General features: G+C 41.6%; 1 protein-coding gene across 1 annotated transcript; it reads right to left on the bottom strand.

The window, feature by feature from the left end:
• Nucleotides 1-2,799: 2,799 nt before the first annotated feature.
• CCNB1 (cyclin B1) lies at nt 2,800-10,812 on the bottom strand. Its single transcript, XM_081090014.1, has 9 exons — nt 10,639-10,812; nt 9,803-9,973; nt 9,528-9,707; nt 7,476-7,658; nt 6,185-6,343; nt 5,824-6,060; nt 5,317-5,457; nt 4,557-4,667; nt 2,800-4,077 (listed from the first exon to the last, which is right to left on the bottom strand). Exons 1-9 carry the CDS (start codon nt 10,657-10,659, stop codon nt 3,970-3,972), a joined length of 1,311 nt encoding a protein of 436 aa, XP_080946140.1. The 5' UTR covers nt 10,660-10,812; the 3' UTR covers nt 2,800-3,969.
• Between the last annotated feature and the right edge of the window lie 4,634 nt (nt 10,813-15,446).

Raw genomic sequence — 15,446 nt, 5'->3', positions numbered from 1 at the left:
TTCCTCCCTAAGGCCCGCCGCTTCCGGCTCGTCCTTTGGCGACCGCAGTTGCCGCTGTTCCTTTCATCCAGGCTCTACCACTAGTTTGAAATCGACACCAACCACTAGTACAAAAAGTTCCGGAACTTTACTTGTCCGCTCTCCCGAGGGCCGGGCCAGAGGCGGGGCTGTAGCATTTGGGACCCCGGCGCGTTGGGAATCGCGGCCCGGAGGGTAAGACCCCGACAGAAACGCTCATTCAGCCTCGGCGCTGGGACGTGGGGTCCCTTTCTACCCCTGGCCCTGGAGAGCGGGTGTGCCTGGTCGCTGGGAAAGAGAAACATTAGGGGGTTACGAAGACTTTGATCTGAACGGATAAGGTCCAGACCCCTCGTCTGGCTGAGAAACGGATGGCCCGAGTTCATGGCCACCCACGGCTCCCTGCGAGGCAGTGCAGTTCTTGAAGCCCAGACTTCCCGCGTGAAACTCCGCTGTCAGCACAATTCGCACTCCTAACAGAGTTGGGGGCCCCCAAGTGTCAGCTTGTTGACTTGGCGGGTTACAATTGAGCTTTCTTAGTTCGGCAGAGAGCGGGAAATGGAGGAAACGCAGGACGTATAAATGCCCGATGGAGCTGTTTTTTCGTTATGGACGGTGGCGTAAGAGACACTACCCTTGCAGCACAAGGCCAACAGCTCGAGGGAGGAGCACTCCCTTCTGTCGCTACTTTCCCGAGTTATACTTGATCGCATAGCTCCCCTTCCTTCCTCTCCATTATCAAATGCAAGTCCTGGTAAAAGATTCAAAAGGCACTGTGGGACATAAATGTTAGCTCCCCACTCCTACCCCCAAACTCCTAGCATTTTGCTTCCCCTTTTTACACAAAAGTGATCCTATTGTGCGTTTTTTCCACTTTACCGGGGGTTGTCTTCCAAAATCAATCTCATCCTTTTAAGCAGTTGCCTATCAGGTGTCCACTGGCCAAATTAGGGACAAAGACAATACAGTTCTCCAATCTGAGCATTCATCAGAATCATGGAAGGGCTGGTTAAGCATTGTGAGGTGTCTAAATTAATGAGTTGCATTTCTAAAAAGTTCCAGGTGATACTGATATTGCCGGTTGGGAACAACACTTTGAGAACCACTGCAATAGTGGATCTTAACAGTAACTTAAAAAAGAAATCCAGAACAAAAAGTGAAGGTGTGGGCGGGCAGCTATTCTTTTTTTTATCTTATTTCAGAGAGGAAGTGAGAGAGATAGTAACATCAATGATGAAAATCATTGATGGGCTGCCTCCTGCACATCTCGCCCCCACTGGGGAGGGAGCCTGCAACCCTGGGCATATGCCCTTGATCCGAATCGAACCTGGGACCTTCAGTCCTCAGGCCAACGCTCCATCCACTGAGCCAAACCGGCTAGGGCGGGAGCTATTCTTTCCAGGGTGGTCCGTGAGGTCCGAAAGGTTGGTGACCGCTGCTTTAGAGAATATCCAACATATTTAAAAGGGATAATATAATTATTTAACTATCATCATGCCACTCCCAGTGATAAATGATTCAAAGCAAGTATAATTTATGGATACTAAAACTAAAAAGAACACCTTTACAGCTGAGCTATATCTGGCAGTTAGCACCTTAACCAGCTGATCAAACCTGGTACTACCAGTAGTTTAGCAATCTGATATGTGATTCCAAAATGATGCATTTGTTGTGCAGATCACCTATATTCTTGTCAAAATGCATAACCTGAAATTAACTATAAAGAAATAAATAAAACTCTTGCATTTGAGGCCTAGAAAACACTAAAAACAAGAAAACTGATGTCAGCTGGATAAGAAAAATACAACTAGAAATAAAGTGAAAATTAGATTCTGTTCATACTAGTGACAGAAAACACTCTTCTAAACTCAATAATAAACTTGACAACTCATCACGCAATGTTTTTGTAGGGAACCTGGTGCTAAAGCATTCATAGACAAAAAAAACAAAACAAAAAACCTTGATAAGTGCAGCAATCCTATATAAAACCCTAATATGGAAATCTACCGAACAGCGGAACTACTGGTCACAATGACCACCAGGGGGCAGACGCTCAATGCAGGAGCTGACCCCTGGTGGTTAGCCTGCTCCCACTGGGGGAGCACCACTCAGGCAGAAGCCGAGCTCACTACTGGCTACCACAGAGGTGGTGGTAGGAGCCTCTCCTCCCCGCTAAGGGTCCCTCGGGGGGATATCAGACTGCTGGTTTAGGTTCCCTGTGGGGAGCAGGCCTAAGCCGGCAGGCTGACATCTCCCCAAGGGGTCTTGGACTGCGAGAAGGCACAGGCCAGGCTGAGGGACCCCCCCAACACCCCAGTGCAGGAATGTTGTGCACCCTGCCTCCAGTTAATTAAATTCTAACACTTTAGTAACAACATATTTAAGTGTATGTATTTGAAAATTGCCCCCACATATTTGAAAAATAGTGGTAGTCTAGACTATAGTTTTACATTGTTTGTTGCAGGAAAAAACAAGATCAGGAAGCAACAGACAGACATTGATGTTTCAGTTCAGTTGGACAGGATTTTAATCATATGCTAATGGCATGAATAGGAACCCATCTAAAGAATCCTACCTCAGACCACGATGATTAAAGATCTAAATGGGAAATTTTTAAAATTTTAGATATTATGGCTTGGAGATGGAGTTGACCTTAACATTGAAAATCCAAAAGCAACAAGAGAAAAAAAAAATTTAATAATATAACTTTTAAGTGTGTGCATGGCAAACGAGAAAGTTAAAGGGCAAATGACAAACTGGGAAAGCCTTACAAATTTTAAGTTAGTAGACAACAAAAATTTATTCAAGTAGCCATTAGCAGTATAAATTAAAACAGCAAGCAAGGTAGAATATTTTTTTTGCCAACTTCACAGAAATTGATGAGGATGATTACCTTTAGTTCTGGCAAGATTGCAAAGAAAACAAACACTTTTGCACATTGCTGATGACATTGAGAAAGTCCCCTGGCAGCACCCACTGGAAATGAGATTACACATACACTTTGGAGAACCCAGTGTACATTTAAAAAAACATGGTATTTAATAACATTTAAACAGTATTGCTTATAGAGACAAAGAAAAAAAACAATCTGAATGTCAACAGCAGAATGATCGAATACATTATAGTATACTATGGAATATAATACGCAAATACAGGGTAAGGTCTATACATGTTGAACATTGCTGAGTATGTACAACAGTCCTATTTTTTAAAACATCAACAATTTACATGCATGATTATGTTTATAGAAATCATGAAAGGATACATCCCAACTGTTGACATCCTTCAGGTGGATGGACTGAGATGTAGGAAAGTTGGGGGAGGGGTAAAATAAAATTTTAAAGATACTTTTGTATGTTTGAGGAGCCCCATTTATTTTCTCAACCAATAAAACCAACAAACAAAAAGTCAAGCAGGTTAGGTTTAGAATATAGATTAAAGTTATTTTTTCTAGTTAAAGAGCTGACACTAAATTTGGTAATCTAAGAAATAGTGGTAAAAGTAGATTAGAATTACTGGAAGCAACCACCAGAAGAGCAGAAAACAGGGGGCCTAGGAATGAGGTGGCAGACTTTTAAGTAGAACCAGGCAGGCAGCAGATGCTCCATGATCACTGGGCTTACATGCAGTATGCTCTATGGAAGTAAATTTTGAATGCCTTCAAGTAAAAACCAGATACATAAAACAAAAACAATGTAAGCGACAGTTATATATATATTAGTTGGGTCCCCAAGTTAATCGAAAGCACTTTTTATATTCCCCACCATATATTTACCACACCTTTTAAGGTACCCTAGAGTAGAAAGTAGCCACATTCAAATGAATTAAGGTATAAGAAGTAAAAAGGACCACAGCTTTATTAAAAGTAAATGTAACATATAATATATACAGATAGCACATGGTGCCAATTGTATTTGCAGGTATTACAGTACTCCAACTCAAGTTCACAAGTTACACCTTTGCCACAGCCTTGGCTAAATCTTTAACTAGTGCAGAATTTAGCTGTGCTAGAGTGCTGATCTTAGCATGCTTAGATGTGGCATACTTGTTCTTGATAGTCTGGAAGAGAAAAGCATAGTAATTAATGAAGGAAAAGAGGAAAACATAAAAAATGCAGTGGTACAGGTATTCATGTAAAACGGGTCGGGAACCCTTTCTCTGCCAAGGGCCATTTGGAAATTTATAACATCATTTGTGGACCACACTAAATCAACTTAAAAATTAGCCTGCTCTATTTAGGCAAACATTTAATTAACTTACTCCTAATGCCTTGGCAGGGCCAGACCAAATGATTTTGTGGGCCTTATAGGGCTCAATGGCTGGACATTTCCCATCACTGACATAAAACATCAAGTCCTTAAAAATAAGCTATGCATTTGCAGGCATTAAGTCTTTTCATGCATGTACTCTGACAGGGAATTAAACCCTGACCTCTTGGTTCATGGGTTAATGCCCAACCACTGAGCCACACTGGACAGGCCATGAATTCTTATTTTCACTTTCCCCACAATATCCTACAGTGCCACTGATTGACTTACCATGTGCTTTGTAAGCCCACAATTCACCATGACTATGTTCTTAGCGAGGTGTTGCATAACAAGGAGAAGTGATTCTTCAGTGTATGACAGGTAATGCTGTAGAACTGGTGTCTATGATAATAAGAGTTAATGTTAATAATGCTCATCAACAATGGTTTTCATAAAATTTCTAGATGTTATTCAAGAGGATGGTAGGAAGACTGATACTGTATGTCTGCTTATCACTGAAATTTAAGACAAGCTTAAGACCCCTTCTTCCCTAGGCACTCTTCTTTCATGCTTCTCTAAGATCCTGTCCTTAAACCTATCATACACTAACATGCTCAAACTGATACACTTTTTAAATTGTTGACGTATCCACCCCAAACCTAGACTTCAAACTCCTTGAGGCCCACTTTCTCATTCACAATTCTATTCCTAGGCTGAGGGTAGCACATGGCACACAGAAATACTTGTTGAATCAACCAATATGAATAAACTTCTAGTATGTCATTTTTCCTGCTTGTACTTCTCCATCTATAAGGAGTAGCAGCTGTTCTGCCTTTCTCAAGGGGATATAGAAAGATGAAATTAGGTAATTAAATGAAAGCATTCTATGAAGACTTCACAAACAGGATATCATTTTTAATCATTCCCTCCGTAGATGCCACATTTAGGAACCATCTGAATTGTCCTTTAATGAAAACAGTTCTGCATTCAGGCAAATACTATTTACAGTATAAAAGCCTAGGGCAACCTAGGTCTGTGGGACAGAGCTTACCCATTCACCATTATCGAGAATTTTCAGAGCTAGGCAAAAAGCTCCAGCTGCAATCTGAGAAGGAGGAAAATGCACCATATCATAGTCTAACATAGTTAGTTCCATCAGGTACTTGGCCAAGGTATGTTGCTCCACATCAACCTGGAACAAAATCCACACAGATCACTGAGCTTCTGCCAGAAAAATTTGCCTTGGCAATAACCAGTATATACATAACCATAACTACAAATATTTGCCTGTAAACTCTTAAGTGCGATTACCCATGGAAGGCCTTAATAATATGAACATGTTAAGCGCCCTGTCAGTCACCGGTGACTGACACTATACTTTCTGTCCAGAAGACAATATAGGCTGGGCGCCTAACATGTTAATATACAGCCTGACTGGAAATAAAGAATATGTTTATCCCTTCCCCATGTAGTTAGGTCTAAGTTAGTTGAATTAGATCTGCTTGGTCGGCAATATTCTCTAATATACCACACCAAAGGTTTCTCAAGAGATCTATACCTCTCCAATCTTAGATGCTCTCCGAAGGAAGTGCAGGGGTAGAGGGCGACCCAGGCAAAAATTTAAAGCTCTCAGAATCTTCATTTCCATCTGTCTGATTTGGAGCTTAGTGTAAGTGTTGTCAGTCACAAAGGCAAAGTCACCGATTTCTGGAGGGTACATTTCTTCATATTTGCTCGCAATAAACATGGCAGTGACACCAACCAGCTGCAGCATCTTCTTGGGCACAGAATTATTCTGCAATGGGAATTTCAACTGGATGAATAAGTAATATGTATTTGAAAAGAAGACAGAGGTATGAAAAAGGTGGGGAAGACAGACACCTGGAGGTGAGAACTCTCAATTATTGAATTATGCTCACCTGCATGAATCGGTCAATAATGGAAACAGTCATGTACATGGTCTCCTGCAGTAACCTGAATTTCATCTGAACCTGCACCAGCCAATCAATTAGGATGGCTCTCATATTTCCAGTGACTTCACGACCTAGTAGGTATTTTGGTCTGACTGCTTGCTCTTCCTGCAAAAGAAATGCTGATCATTATCAGAAGCAAGACTCCATGTGACATTTCTGACCAGAAATATTAGTCACCACATAATAGCTCTGGAGCATTTAGAATCTCTAGCAGTCCTTAGCTCAATTATTCATATGGCCACTACAAACAGCTCTATCACTGAAGAGAAAAAGCACAGCTCTATCACTGAAGAGAAAAAGCACACAAACATTAAGTAGAACAGTGTGACAATTTGTATTGGCAGATCTGAGTTCAATTCACCATCGTCCCATACCCTGTACCTACTTGTTCCCAAATAAAGATACTTTACTATCATCTCCAATCTTTTCACCTAAGACTCTAAAACCCAGAACCTGAGCTTTATCAAGTAGAGAAAAATAGCAGCAACTCTCAGATCAGCTGGAACCCTGGTGCTACCATTCTCCTGCCCCAGGGTTTAAACCCCCAAAACACCCATCGATAAGGTGAAGAATGAATCATCAAGGTACGGCGCATACATTTGCTAAATCCACTCCTCCAAAGTTAGAACACGAACTTTAAGAAGGGAGAAGAAACCCAAAGCAGAAAGCTAGTCCTAGCAAGGAAGTCATCTTGCAGGACAATCATGTAGGAAATGGAGATGCCTCAAAGAAACAGGCAAGAGATTAAAGATGTTAATGATGCTAAGGGAAGAGCATGCATTACCAAAAACTGGAAAAATCTGGTAATGCATAGCCTATGTTAGCATACAGAATGTTTCCCCTTTTTGGGGTGGGGGAAGGGATAAGGGTGATGCCACTAATATCCATCTACCTCCTGTTATCCTCCTTAAACCCAGAGTTTGGGACTTGCCAGTTTCTAACTGTGATAGATATAAATATATCATCCAATCTGTGGAATTTGTTAGAAAGAGCCATGGTAGTATCTACTTTTACTTCAAACTATCCCTGTTCAAAATGGCAAATACAGACTTCCTAAGTTTGTTTAGTGACTTTTTTTTATTCAAGGAAGGAGAATTCGAAAGTGGAATTTGTTAAATGTTTTTCTCACATCCAACTTAAATTATTTTAAACTATTAATAGAAAATACCTAATAAATTTAGATGCAGTTTAGAAAAAAAAACCCCAAAGATTCAAAGATTCTAATCATAATACTGACCTCAACTTGTCTCAGATAAGTATAGATATCTTTCACATATTCACTACAAAGGTTTGGATCAGCTCCATCCTCTGCATCCACATCATTCACTGCAAGCATCACATCAGAGAAAGCCTGGCACAGATATTCTTCTGCAGGGGCACACCCAGATGTTTCCATTGGGCTTGGAGAGGGAGTATCAACCTTGAAAAGAGAAAGACTTTTAAAATTAATAGCAAAGAGGAGCTTAAAATCTGGGAATAAAGAACAGATTATTGGTACCAACTCAAGAGATCATTTGCTGAATAGTCATGTAATTCATTTCCTTAAAGGAAAAATACCATCTTTTTACATTTATTCAATATCTTGTTAGGAAGTGATTAATATGAAAAGTGAGCCAATTTGAAATTAGCAGAGCCTAAATGCTAACAGGTAAAACAGAAAGCAAATTCATTCTGGACCTTCCTCCAAAGGAAATGGATGTCACAAATCTCTTTATCAATGTCTGTGAAGTTAATCCAAATGAATGACAAGTCAGTCTTTTCCTGTTTGTCTCAAAATATAGACTTCTTGTCACTGGAACAGGAGTTCTGTCCTGACTACTAATTATTAATTGACTTTATTAATGATTTCCTTCAAATCCGTTACCTCACTGTTCATTTATTGAGCACTTTCTTCAAGCCAAGCTCTGTGGTAGGCACTGACTTTATGATGTCCTAGTGGGGCTTTAAATTTAGAAGAGAGAAGTAAATGAAGCAAGGAGAGTTATTCTAGGAACAGTAATTGGGGTGGGGGAGGTTAGTTAAAGCTTCAGGAGTTAATATTTGAGATGTTTTGAAGGCTGAAAAGATTACTAGCTAAATGAAAGGGAGCGGGAAAGGAAAGAATCAGTATGGGACTCAAGGAAACCTCAGGTAGTTTGGTACTGCCAATTAAAGATTGTGCATGCTTCAGGTTTCATGAGCTAGGTCCAGAAGGTCAATACTAAGTCTTATACCCTTAGATATAAGAAGTCAGGCTGAATGACATTTACAGATTTTCCCAACCGGTTTTACTAATTTTTTTTAAAAATAAGAGCTTCAGAATGCAGTTCATTGTAATTTCAGCAAAGTAGCCTCTTCCAGATGACCTGTTTTCCCCTCACAGTAAATACATTTATTTAATTCTTGGTTTTTGAGGCTAACTCATCTTTTTACCTACTTTTGGAGAGCTACATTTTCTTTCTGCTTTACACTATTATATATTACAGGCTTATTAATATTTAACTAGTGAGTGAAAAAAAAAGATTCAAGAGAACAATCTATGTTTCAGTCAACAAATTTTGGTCAGAAATGACTTGTATCAAAGACAGCTCAATCTGGTCCAGGCAGTTACTACTCAATACCATAAACAAACCGATTAAAAGCATAGGTTGTGCCCTAGCAGGTTTGGCTCAATGGATAGAGCACCGGCCTGCAGACTGAAGGGTTAAGGGTTCAATTCTGGTCAAGGGCACAGTGATTCTCTCTTATCATTGCTTTTTCTATCTCTCTCCCTCCCTCTACCTTCCTCTCTGAAATCAATTAAAAACAACAAAAATATATAAAAAGCATAGGTTATGCCCTGGCCCGTGATGCTCATAAAGCATGGGAAGGGTTGCAGTTGGATTCAAGGGCAGGTATCTGGTTGCAGGTTTGATCCTGGCATGGTCAGGTGCATCTCTTTCACATCAATGTTTCTTTCTCTCTCTTTTTCCCCTTCTCCCCCACTCTCTCCTTCCTTTCTACTCTCTAAAAATCAATGGAAAAAAATACTCTGTAGTGAGGATTAACAACAATAAAAAAAGCACAAGTTGTGAAGCCAGACAAGCCTGGGTTTGAATCCAATTATGTGCCACTGATTAGACATGACTCTAGAACATGCTTATCTATAAAGCAGAATACTAGCTAATAGAATTAGCGCATTTAATGTTTAGCACAGTACTCTATAAATGTTACTATTATTATTTACCCAATTGCTATTCCATGCATTAGAATATCAAGTGAGGTTTGAAAGAAACAATCAACAGACTCTAAAATAGTAAAATAGGTTTACCAGAATAGGCTCAGGCGAAAGTTTTTCTTCTTTAACAGGCTCAGGCTCGGGCTCCCGCGCTGGTTCCGCTGGTTCCGGCGCAGGCGCGGGCACAGGCACAGATGCAGGCTCCAGGGCCTTTTCCATAGGTTTCGGTAGTTTTTTAGCAATAACTTTTCCAGCAGCTAATGTTTTTGCCTCCTGTAGATGAATGGGAGAGAATGAATGTTTTTCTATCCAGGGTCACAGCTGGAAAGTGGACTTTTACAGACACGTTGAACTGGGAAGATAGGTACCTTTTTCAGAGGCAGCTTGGCCTGGGGCTGTTCACTGACATTGTTAGCGATGTCTCCAAGGGCTGTTCTCGGCCTCAGCCCGGCCTTGGAGGTTGCAGTAGTGGCCACGGGCACGCGCTTTGCGCCTGCTATAGTGATCTTCGCCTTATTTTCGGCATTAATTTTCGTGTTCTGAAAGAAGCAAGACAATTGGAGAGCTGGCCCAGACAGGTTAGAGTAAGTCGGGGGTTAAGAGGAGCCCAAAGAGAGGCCCTTAGGACGGAAGTCGGCTGAGAGCCAGAGGAAACCGGGTTGCAGGGTCTGGCTAAGGCTGTGACAAGCCCGTTTCCTCCCAGATCCCTTCACTCTCGTACAGAGGGATTGCCGATGAGTCCCGGCTGGCCCTAAGATACCACGGCTTTGCATTTGAAAGGAAAGAAAAAAGGTCTCCAAATGCCGGCACCTTCTCTCTCTCCGGGAAGGGAGTCAACACAGTCGGTGGGAGCCCACACAGGGAGCCTCATCACCTTTTACTTTGTTTTTTTAACTATGTTTTTTATTGTTGGTAGTATTTCCCCCCTCCATCACCTTTTAGGGAAGGTTTCCCGTCGACCCTCCAACAGCCGCCCCCTCCCCCAGTGTTTATCCAAGGCTCATCCAGATCTTTGTCACCTTCCTCTCTCCGTCGGTCGGATCTCCAAGCTCCCCACCAGGGGCCCACCGACACCCCTATCCTCCTCCCCAAATCCCTGCGTGGTCCGCTCCCGCCCGGGGGGCTCCGGCAGACAAGATAGGAAGGGAGCACGCAGCGAGAAAGGCCGCGCCCTCCCTCTCGCCGTCCGCAGCAGCTCACTCACCCTGGTGACCCGGAGCGCCATGGCTTCCTCTTCACCAGGCCGCAGCTCAGCGGGAGAAGCAGAAGACGGGAGAGCCCCCAGGAGCGGGGGACCGGTACCCAACACAGGCCAACAGCCGTTCCGCCGCAGCACGCCGGCGACGCCGGGCCCAGCCGCGGATTTAAACTCCGCACCGCTCTCTCCTCATTGGCCAGTTCGTGGCACTCGCTCCCTTCCCATTGGCGGATGCCGGTTCCCGAGAATGCGTTTCCACGGCGATCCCGCGACGGAGTTCGAGACGGGGCGGGGCCAGAGCGAGCGTGCGGCGTCGCTCGGTCGGGCTCTGCGCCTGCGCTCTGCGGCCAGGCGAGGCGAGGCGAAGCTTGTGCGCCACCAGGTGTCGCGGAGGGGCCGGCCGTGTGGCCTCGGAAAAGTGACAGTGGAGCAGCCGCAGTTTGAGAAGCAAGAGAAACAGTATGTTTCTAATCCTACTTATTGTTAACACACTTTCAATATAATGTATACCGCCTCTCTCTCTCTCTCTCTCTCTCTCTCTCTCTCTCTCTCTCTCTCTCTCTCTCTCTCTCCCCTCTCTCTCATATATATAGTGGTGTGCAGCAGTGCAGATGAGATGAAAGAAATTGGAAAGGGTAAAATTACACAAGTCCTGTAAACCGAGATAAGGAATCTGGACTATATGTGAAGTGGAAGCCTTTACAGGTGTTTTTTTTTATTGACATAAATTTGTTTAAATGTTTTTACTGATTTTTTGTTTTTAGAGAAAGAGTAAAGGAGAAGAATCGAGAGGTGGAAAAAATCAATGAGAGAGAAACATCAATGGGCTGCCTCCTACACACTCCCCACTGGGGACGAGCCCGCAATCTGGGCATGTGCCCTGACCGGGAATTGAACCATGACCTCCTGGTTCATAGGTCGATGCTCAACCACTGAGCCACCGTGGCCAGGCTGGAGGGTTTTAAACCAAGGTGTGGCATAGTCTATCTTTCAAAAAGATAACCTTAATCACTGTAAGGTAATGTATGTAAGTGAGAAGGAGGAGGAGAAACAGAAGAGAAAGTGAAGGGGAGCCATGAGGAGGCTATTGTAAGAGGCCAGGCTAGAGACGATGGCTTGGATGGTTCTGGTAGGGCTAGACAGAAAGGGCTGGGTGCTAGAAATAGTTTAGAGATAGACTTGCCGGGGCCTGATGGCTTGCACGGTTAGAGTGAGAGAAAAAGGAATCAAGGATGACAAGTTCTGGCCTAAGTAACTGAAACAAAGAAGACTAAAAGATGAGCAGCTTTTAAGGGATAGCAAGTTTGGGGTAGAAGATTAAGATAACAACCAATGAAATTGAAGCAGTAACCAAAACATTAATTAAAAAAGACATCATTCAGCATGATTTACAATAGCCAAACTGCGGAAGCAACCTGTGTCCATCTTCCACCGATAGACAAATGGATAAAGATGTGGTATATATGTATACAATGGAATATTAGCCATAAAAAGAGAATGAAATCTTGCCACTTGCAAAAGCAAGGATGGACCTAGAAGGTAGTATTATGCTAAGTGAAATAAGTCAGACAGAGAAAGGTAAATACCATATGATTTCACTTATATGTGGAAGCTAAAAAAACAAACAAAATAAATGAACAAAAAAAAACAGGAACAAGCTTATAGATTCAGAGACTAAATCAATGGTTGCCAAATGGGAGTTGAGGGGAAGAGGGAAAAGGGATTAAGATGTACAAATCGCCAGTTATAAAAAAGTCACGGAAATGCAAAATATAGAATAGGGAATATAGCCAATATTTTAATAACTATGTATGGTGTCAGATGGGTACTAGATTTATGGGGTGATAATTTTGTAAGTTATATAAAGGTCTAGCCACTATATTGTACAACTGAAACGAATATAATATTGTATGTCAACTGTAATTGAAAAATAAAAAAATATTAAAATGAAAATAAGGAGAAAAAAAAAAGACTGAGAAAATACAGGGAGGAAATTACAGAAATAATACAAGAAAACTTCCCAAACCTGGAGGACATGAATTTCATTAATTCATGCCTGAGTGTCGTGTATAATAAGTGAACAAAAACTTATTCCATGGCACACTGTGCTGGCATATAATATTAAGAATAATAGCCAGGCAGATGTGGGTCAGTGGTTGAGCATTGACCTATAAACCAGGAAGTCACAGTGTGATTCCCTAGTCAGGGCATATACCCAGGTTATGGGCTCAGTACCCAGTGTGGGGAAAGCAGGAGGTAGCCAATGATTCTCTCATCATTGATGTTTCTCTCCCTTTCCCTTCCTCTCTGAAATCAATTGAAGTATGTTTTTTAAAAATGTTCTTGCTCTAATGCCTAGACCTGTGAATATGAAAAGACCAGATTAATTTACCTGACAAAAGAGGCTTGGAAGACCTTGAGATAGGAATTACCCTGATTACCTGGGTGGGTCCACTGCAGCCACATGAGGCCTTAAAGGTAGGAGAGGATGGGAGAAGAGGTGGTCAGAGAAAGATGCAACAGGGGAAAAAGAGGCAAGAGAGATCTGAAATGGGAGAAGCATATGTCCAACTGTTGCCGACCTTGAAGATAGAGGAAGGAGGTCACAAGACAAGGAATGTAGGTGGCCGGTAGAAGCTGGGAACACCAGCAAACAGGGACCTCAGTCCTACATCCACAAGGACTGAATTCAATTAGCCTGAATGAACAAGGAAATGGCTTCTTCCCTAGAACCACGGTTCTCAACCTGTGGGTCGCAATCCCTTTGGGGGTCGAACGACCCTTTCACAGGGGTCGCCTAAGACCATCAGAAAACACATATATAATACATATTGTTTTTGTGATTAATCACTATGCTTTAATTATGTTCAATTTGTAACAATGAAAATACATCCTGCATATCAGATATTTACATTACGATTCATAACAGTAGCAAAATTGCAGTTATGAAGTAGCAATGAAAATAATTTTATGGTTGGGGGTCACCACAACATAAGGAACTGTATTTAAGGGTCACAGCATTAGGAAGGTTGAGAACCACTGCTCTAGAAGGAAATGCAGCTCTGCAGCACCTTGATTTTAGCCCCATGAGACCCATACTGGATGTTTGATCTTCAGAACTGTAAGTTTGTGTTAAGCCACTAAATTTGTGGTAATTTGTTATGACAGCAATAGTTAATACAAACCATTTTCTGTGCTTGATCACTATAGTCTTCTCTGCCTTTGAATTTCATATACAGAGAATCATACGGTATGAATTCTTGTGTTTGGCTTCTATTATTTTTAAAAATCTTGATGAAAGTATTACATATGTCCCCCTTTCCCCCCTATCGACCTCATCCAGCCCACCCCAACCCCCTGCTCCAGGCCCTCACCACCCCACTGTCTGCGTCCATGGGTTATGCATATATGCATACAAGGTCTTTAGCTTATTACCTCCCACCCACCTTCCCTCTCCCATCTTCCCTCTGAGATTCTGCACTCTGTCCCATGCTTCCATGTCTCTGGATCCACTTCGTTCATCAGTTTACTTTGTTAATTAGATTCCACATATGAGTGAGAGCATGTGATACTTGTCTTTCTCTGACTTATTTTCACTTAAAATGATACTCTCCAGGTCCCTTCCATGCTGTTGGCTTCTTTCACTTAACATGTTTTTGAGAATCACCTATATTGTTTGTAACAGTAATTAAAAAAAACAACGGTTAAGTAGTATTCCATTATGAATACACTACACCTCCTGATGGACACTGGATTGTTTCCAGTTTTTAGCTATCATGAGTATTTTTAAAAAATGTATCTTTATTGATTTCAGAGAGGAAGGGAGAGGGAGAGATAAAAACATCGATGAGAATCATTATTTGGATGCCTCCTGCATGATTGGGGATCGAGCTGTGCCCTGACTGGGAATCAAACCGTGACCTCCTAGTTCATAGGTCGATGTTCAACCACTGAGCCACGCTGGCCTGACCATCTCTGAATTAATATAGTGGGTATTTTAGGGGAGAATCATAATCTAAATTTAAATTAAAGCCAGGATTCTTTAGAGATATTTAACTATATACTAGTATAGCCTCATTCTTCTACTGTAATGAGAAAAGTTTAAAGTTTGATCAATTATCATGTAATAGAAACAATAAATCTGTGTCTTAACAGATGTAACATTTATTCTAAGTGGAAATCACCAGTGCCTAAATTGGTAAGAAGGGAAAACAATAGTTGGAAAGAAAGGGAAAGGAGAGAAATGGGGAGGGATAAAAGAGAAATCAATAGTTTTGTTAAGCAACCACCACCACCCTTCTTGGGGCAAACGAACTATAAATAGACTTGTTTGGGGCATTATTTTAAGCTTGTTTGTTCACTTAATATATTAATCTCTCAGATGCTGATTTCAATAGGAAAAAATGACAAATAAAAGCTACCTCTGAAGTGAGGTTTAAAATATTAAAAATCCTTTAACTTTACTTAGCCCTTTTCAACTTTCAATTTATTTTCACATTATTCCTTTTGCTCCTCATACTCCTGTGAATTTGAGATTTGGTTTTGATTTTATGTATGAGAGAGAAAAAGATACTCGGAGAGGCTGATTTGTCTAAAGTCACATGGTTTGTATGAGCTGGAACCAGTACCCAGGTGCTCTTCAATGTGGAGTTTCCCTGCTTTCTTCTTGCACTCCCCTTAATCTTCAGCCCCTGCCTTCTCTCTCAGTCACATTAATTTTATTTTCCTGTTGTTTATATGTCTTCTAAGGAAAATGGTAAGTTTAGTAATGGTGCAATATTCATTGTACCTATCTACTTAAAAATTTTTATTGT

The sequence above is a fragment of the Myotis nattereri genome (genome assembly GCF_964212035.1).
Source record: "Myotis nattereri genome assembly, chromosome: 4".
In the NCBI taxonomy this organism is placed as follows: Eukaryota; Metazoa; Chordata; class Mammalia; order Chiroptera; family Vespertilionidae; genus Myotis; species Myotis nattereri.
Note: the sequence above shows the minus strand (reverse complement) of the source record. Positions and strands in the feature narration are given on the sequence as shown.

Excerpts from the sequence above, each read along its gene's own strand:
- CCNB1 (XM_081090014.1), bottom strand. The coding sequence starts at position 10,659 with ATGGCGCTCCGGGTCACCAGG. Across the intron at positions 9,708-9,802 it reads CCAAGCTGCCTCTGAAAAAG|GAGGCAAAAACATTAGCTGC; the intron begins GTACCTATCTTC and ends ATTCATCTACAG. Across the intron at positions 4,668-5,316 it reads TTCTCGATAATGGTGAATGG|ACACCAGTTCTACAGCATTA; the intron begins GTAAGCTCTGTC and ends TTATTATCATAG.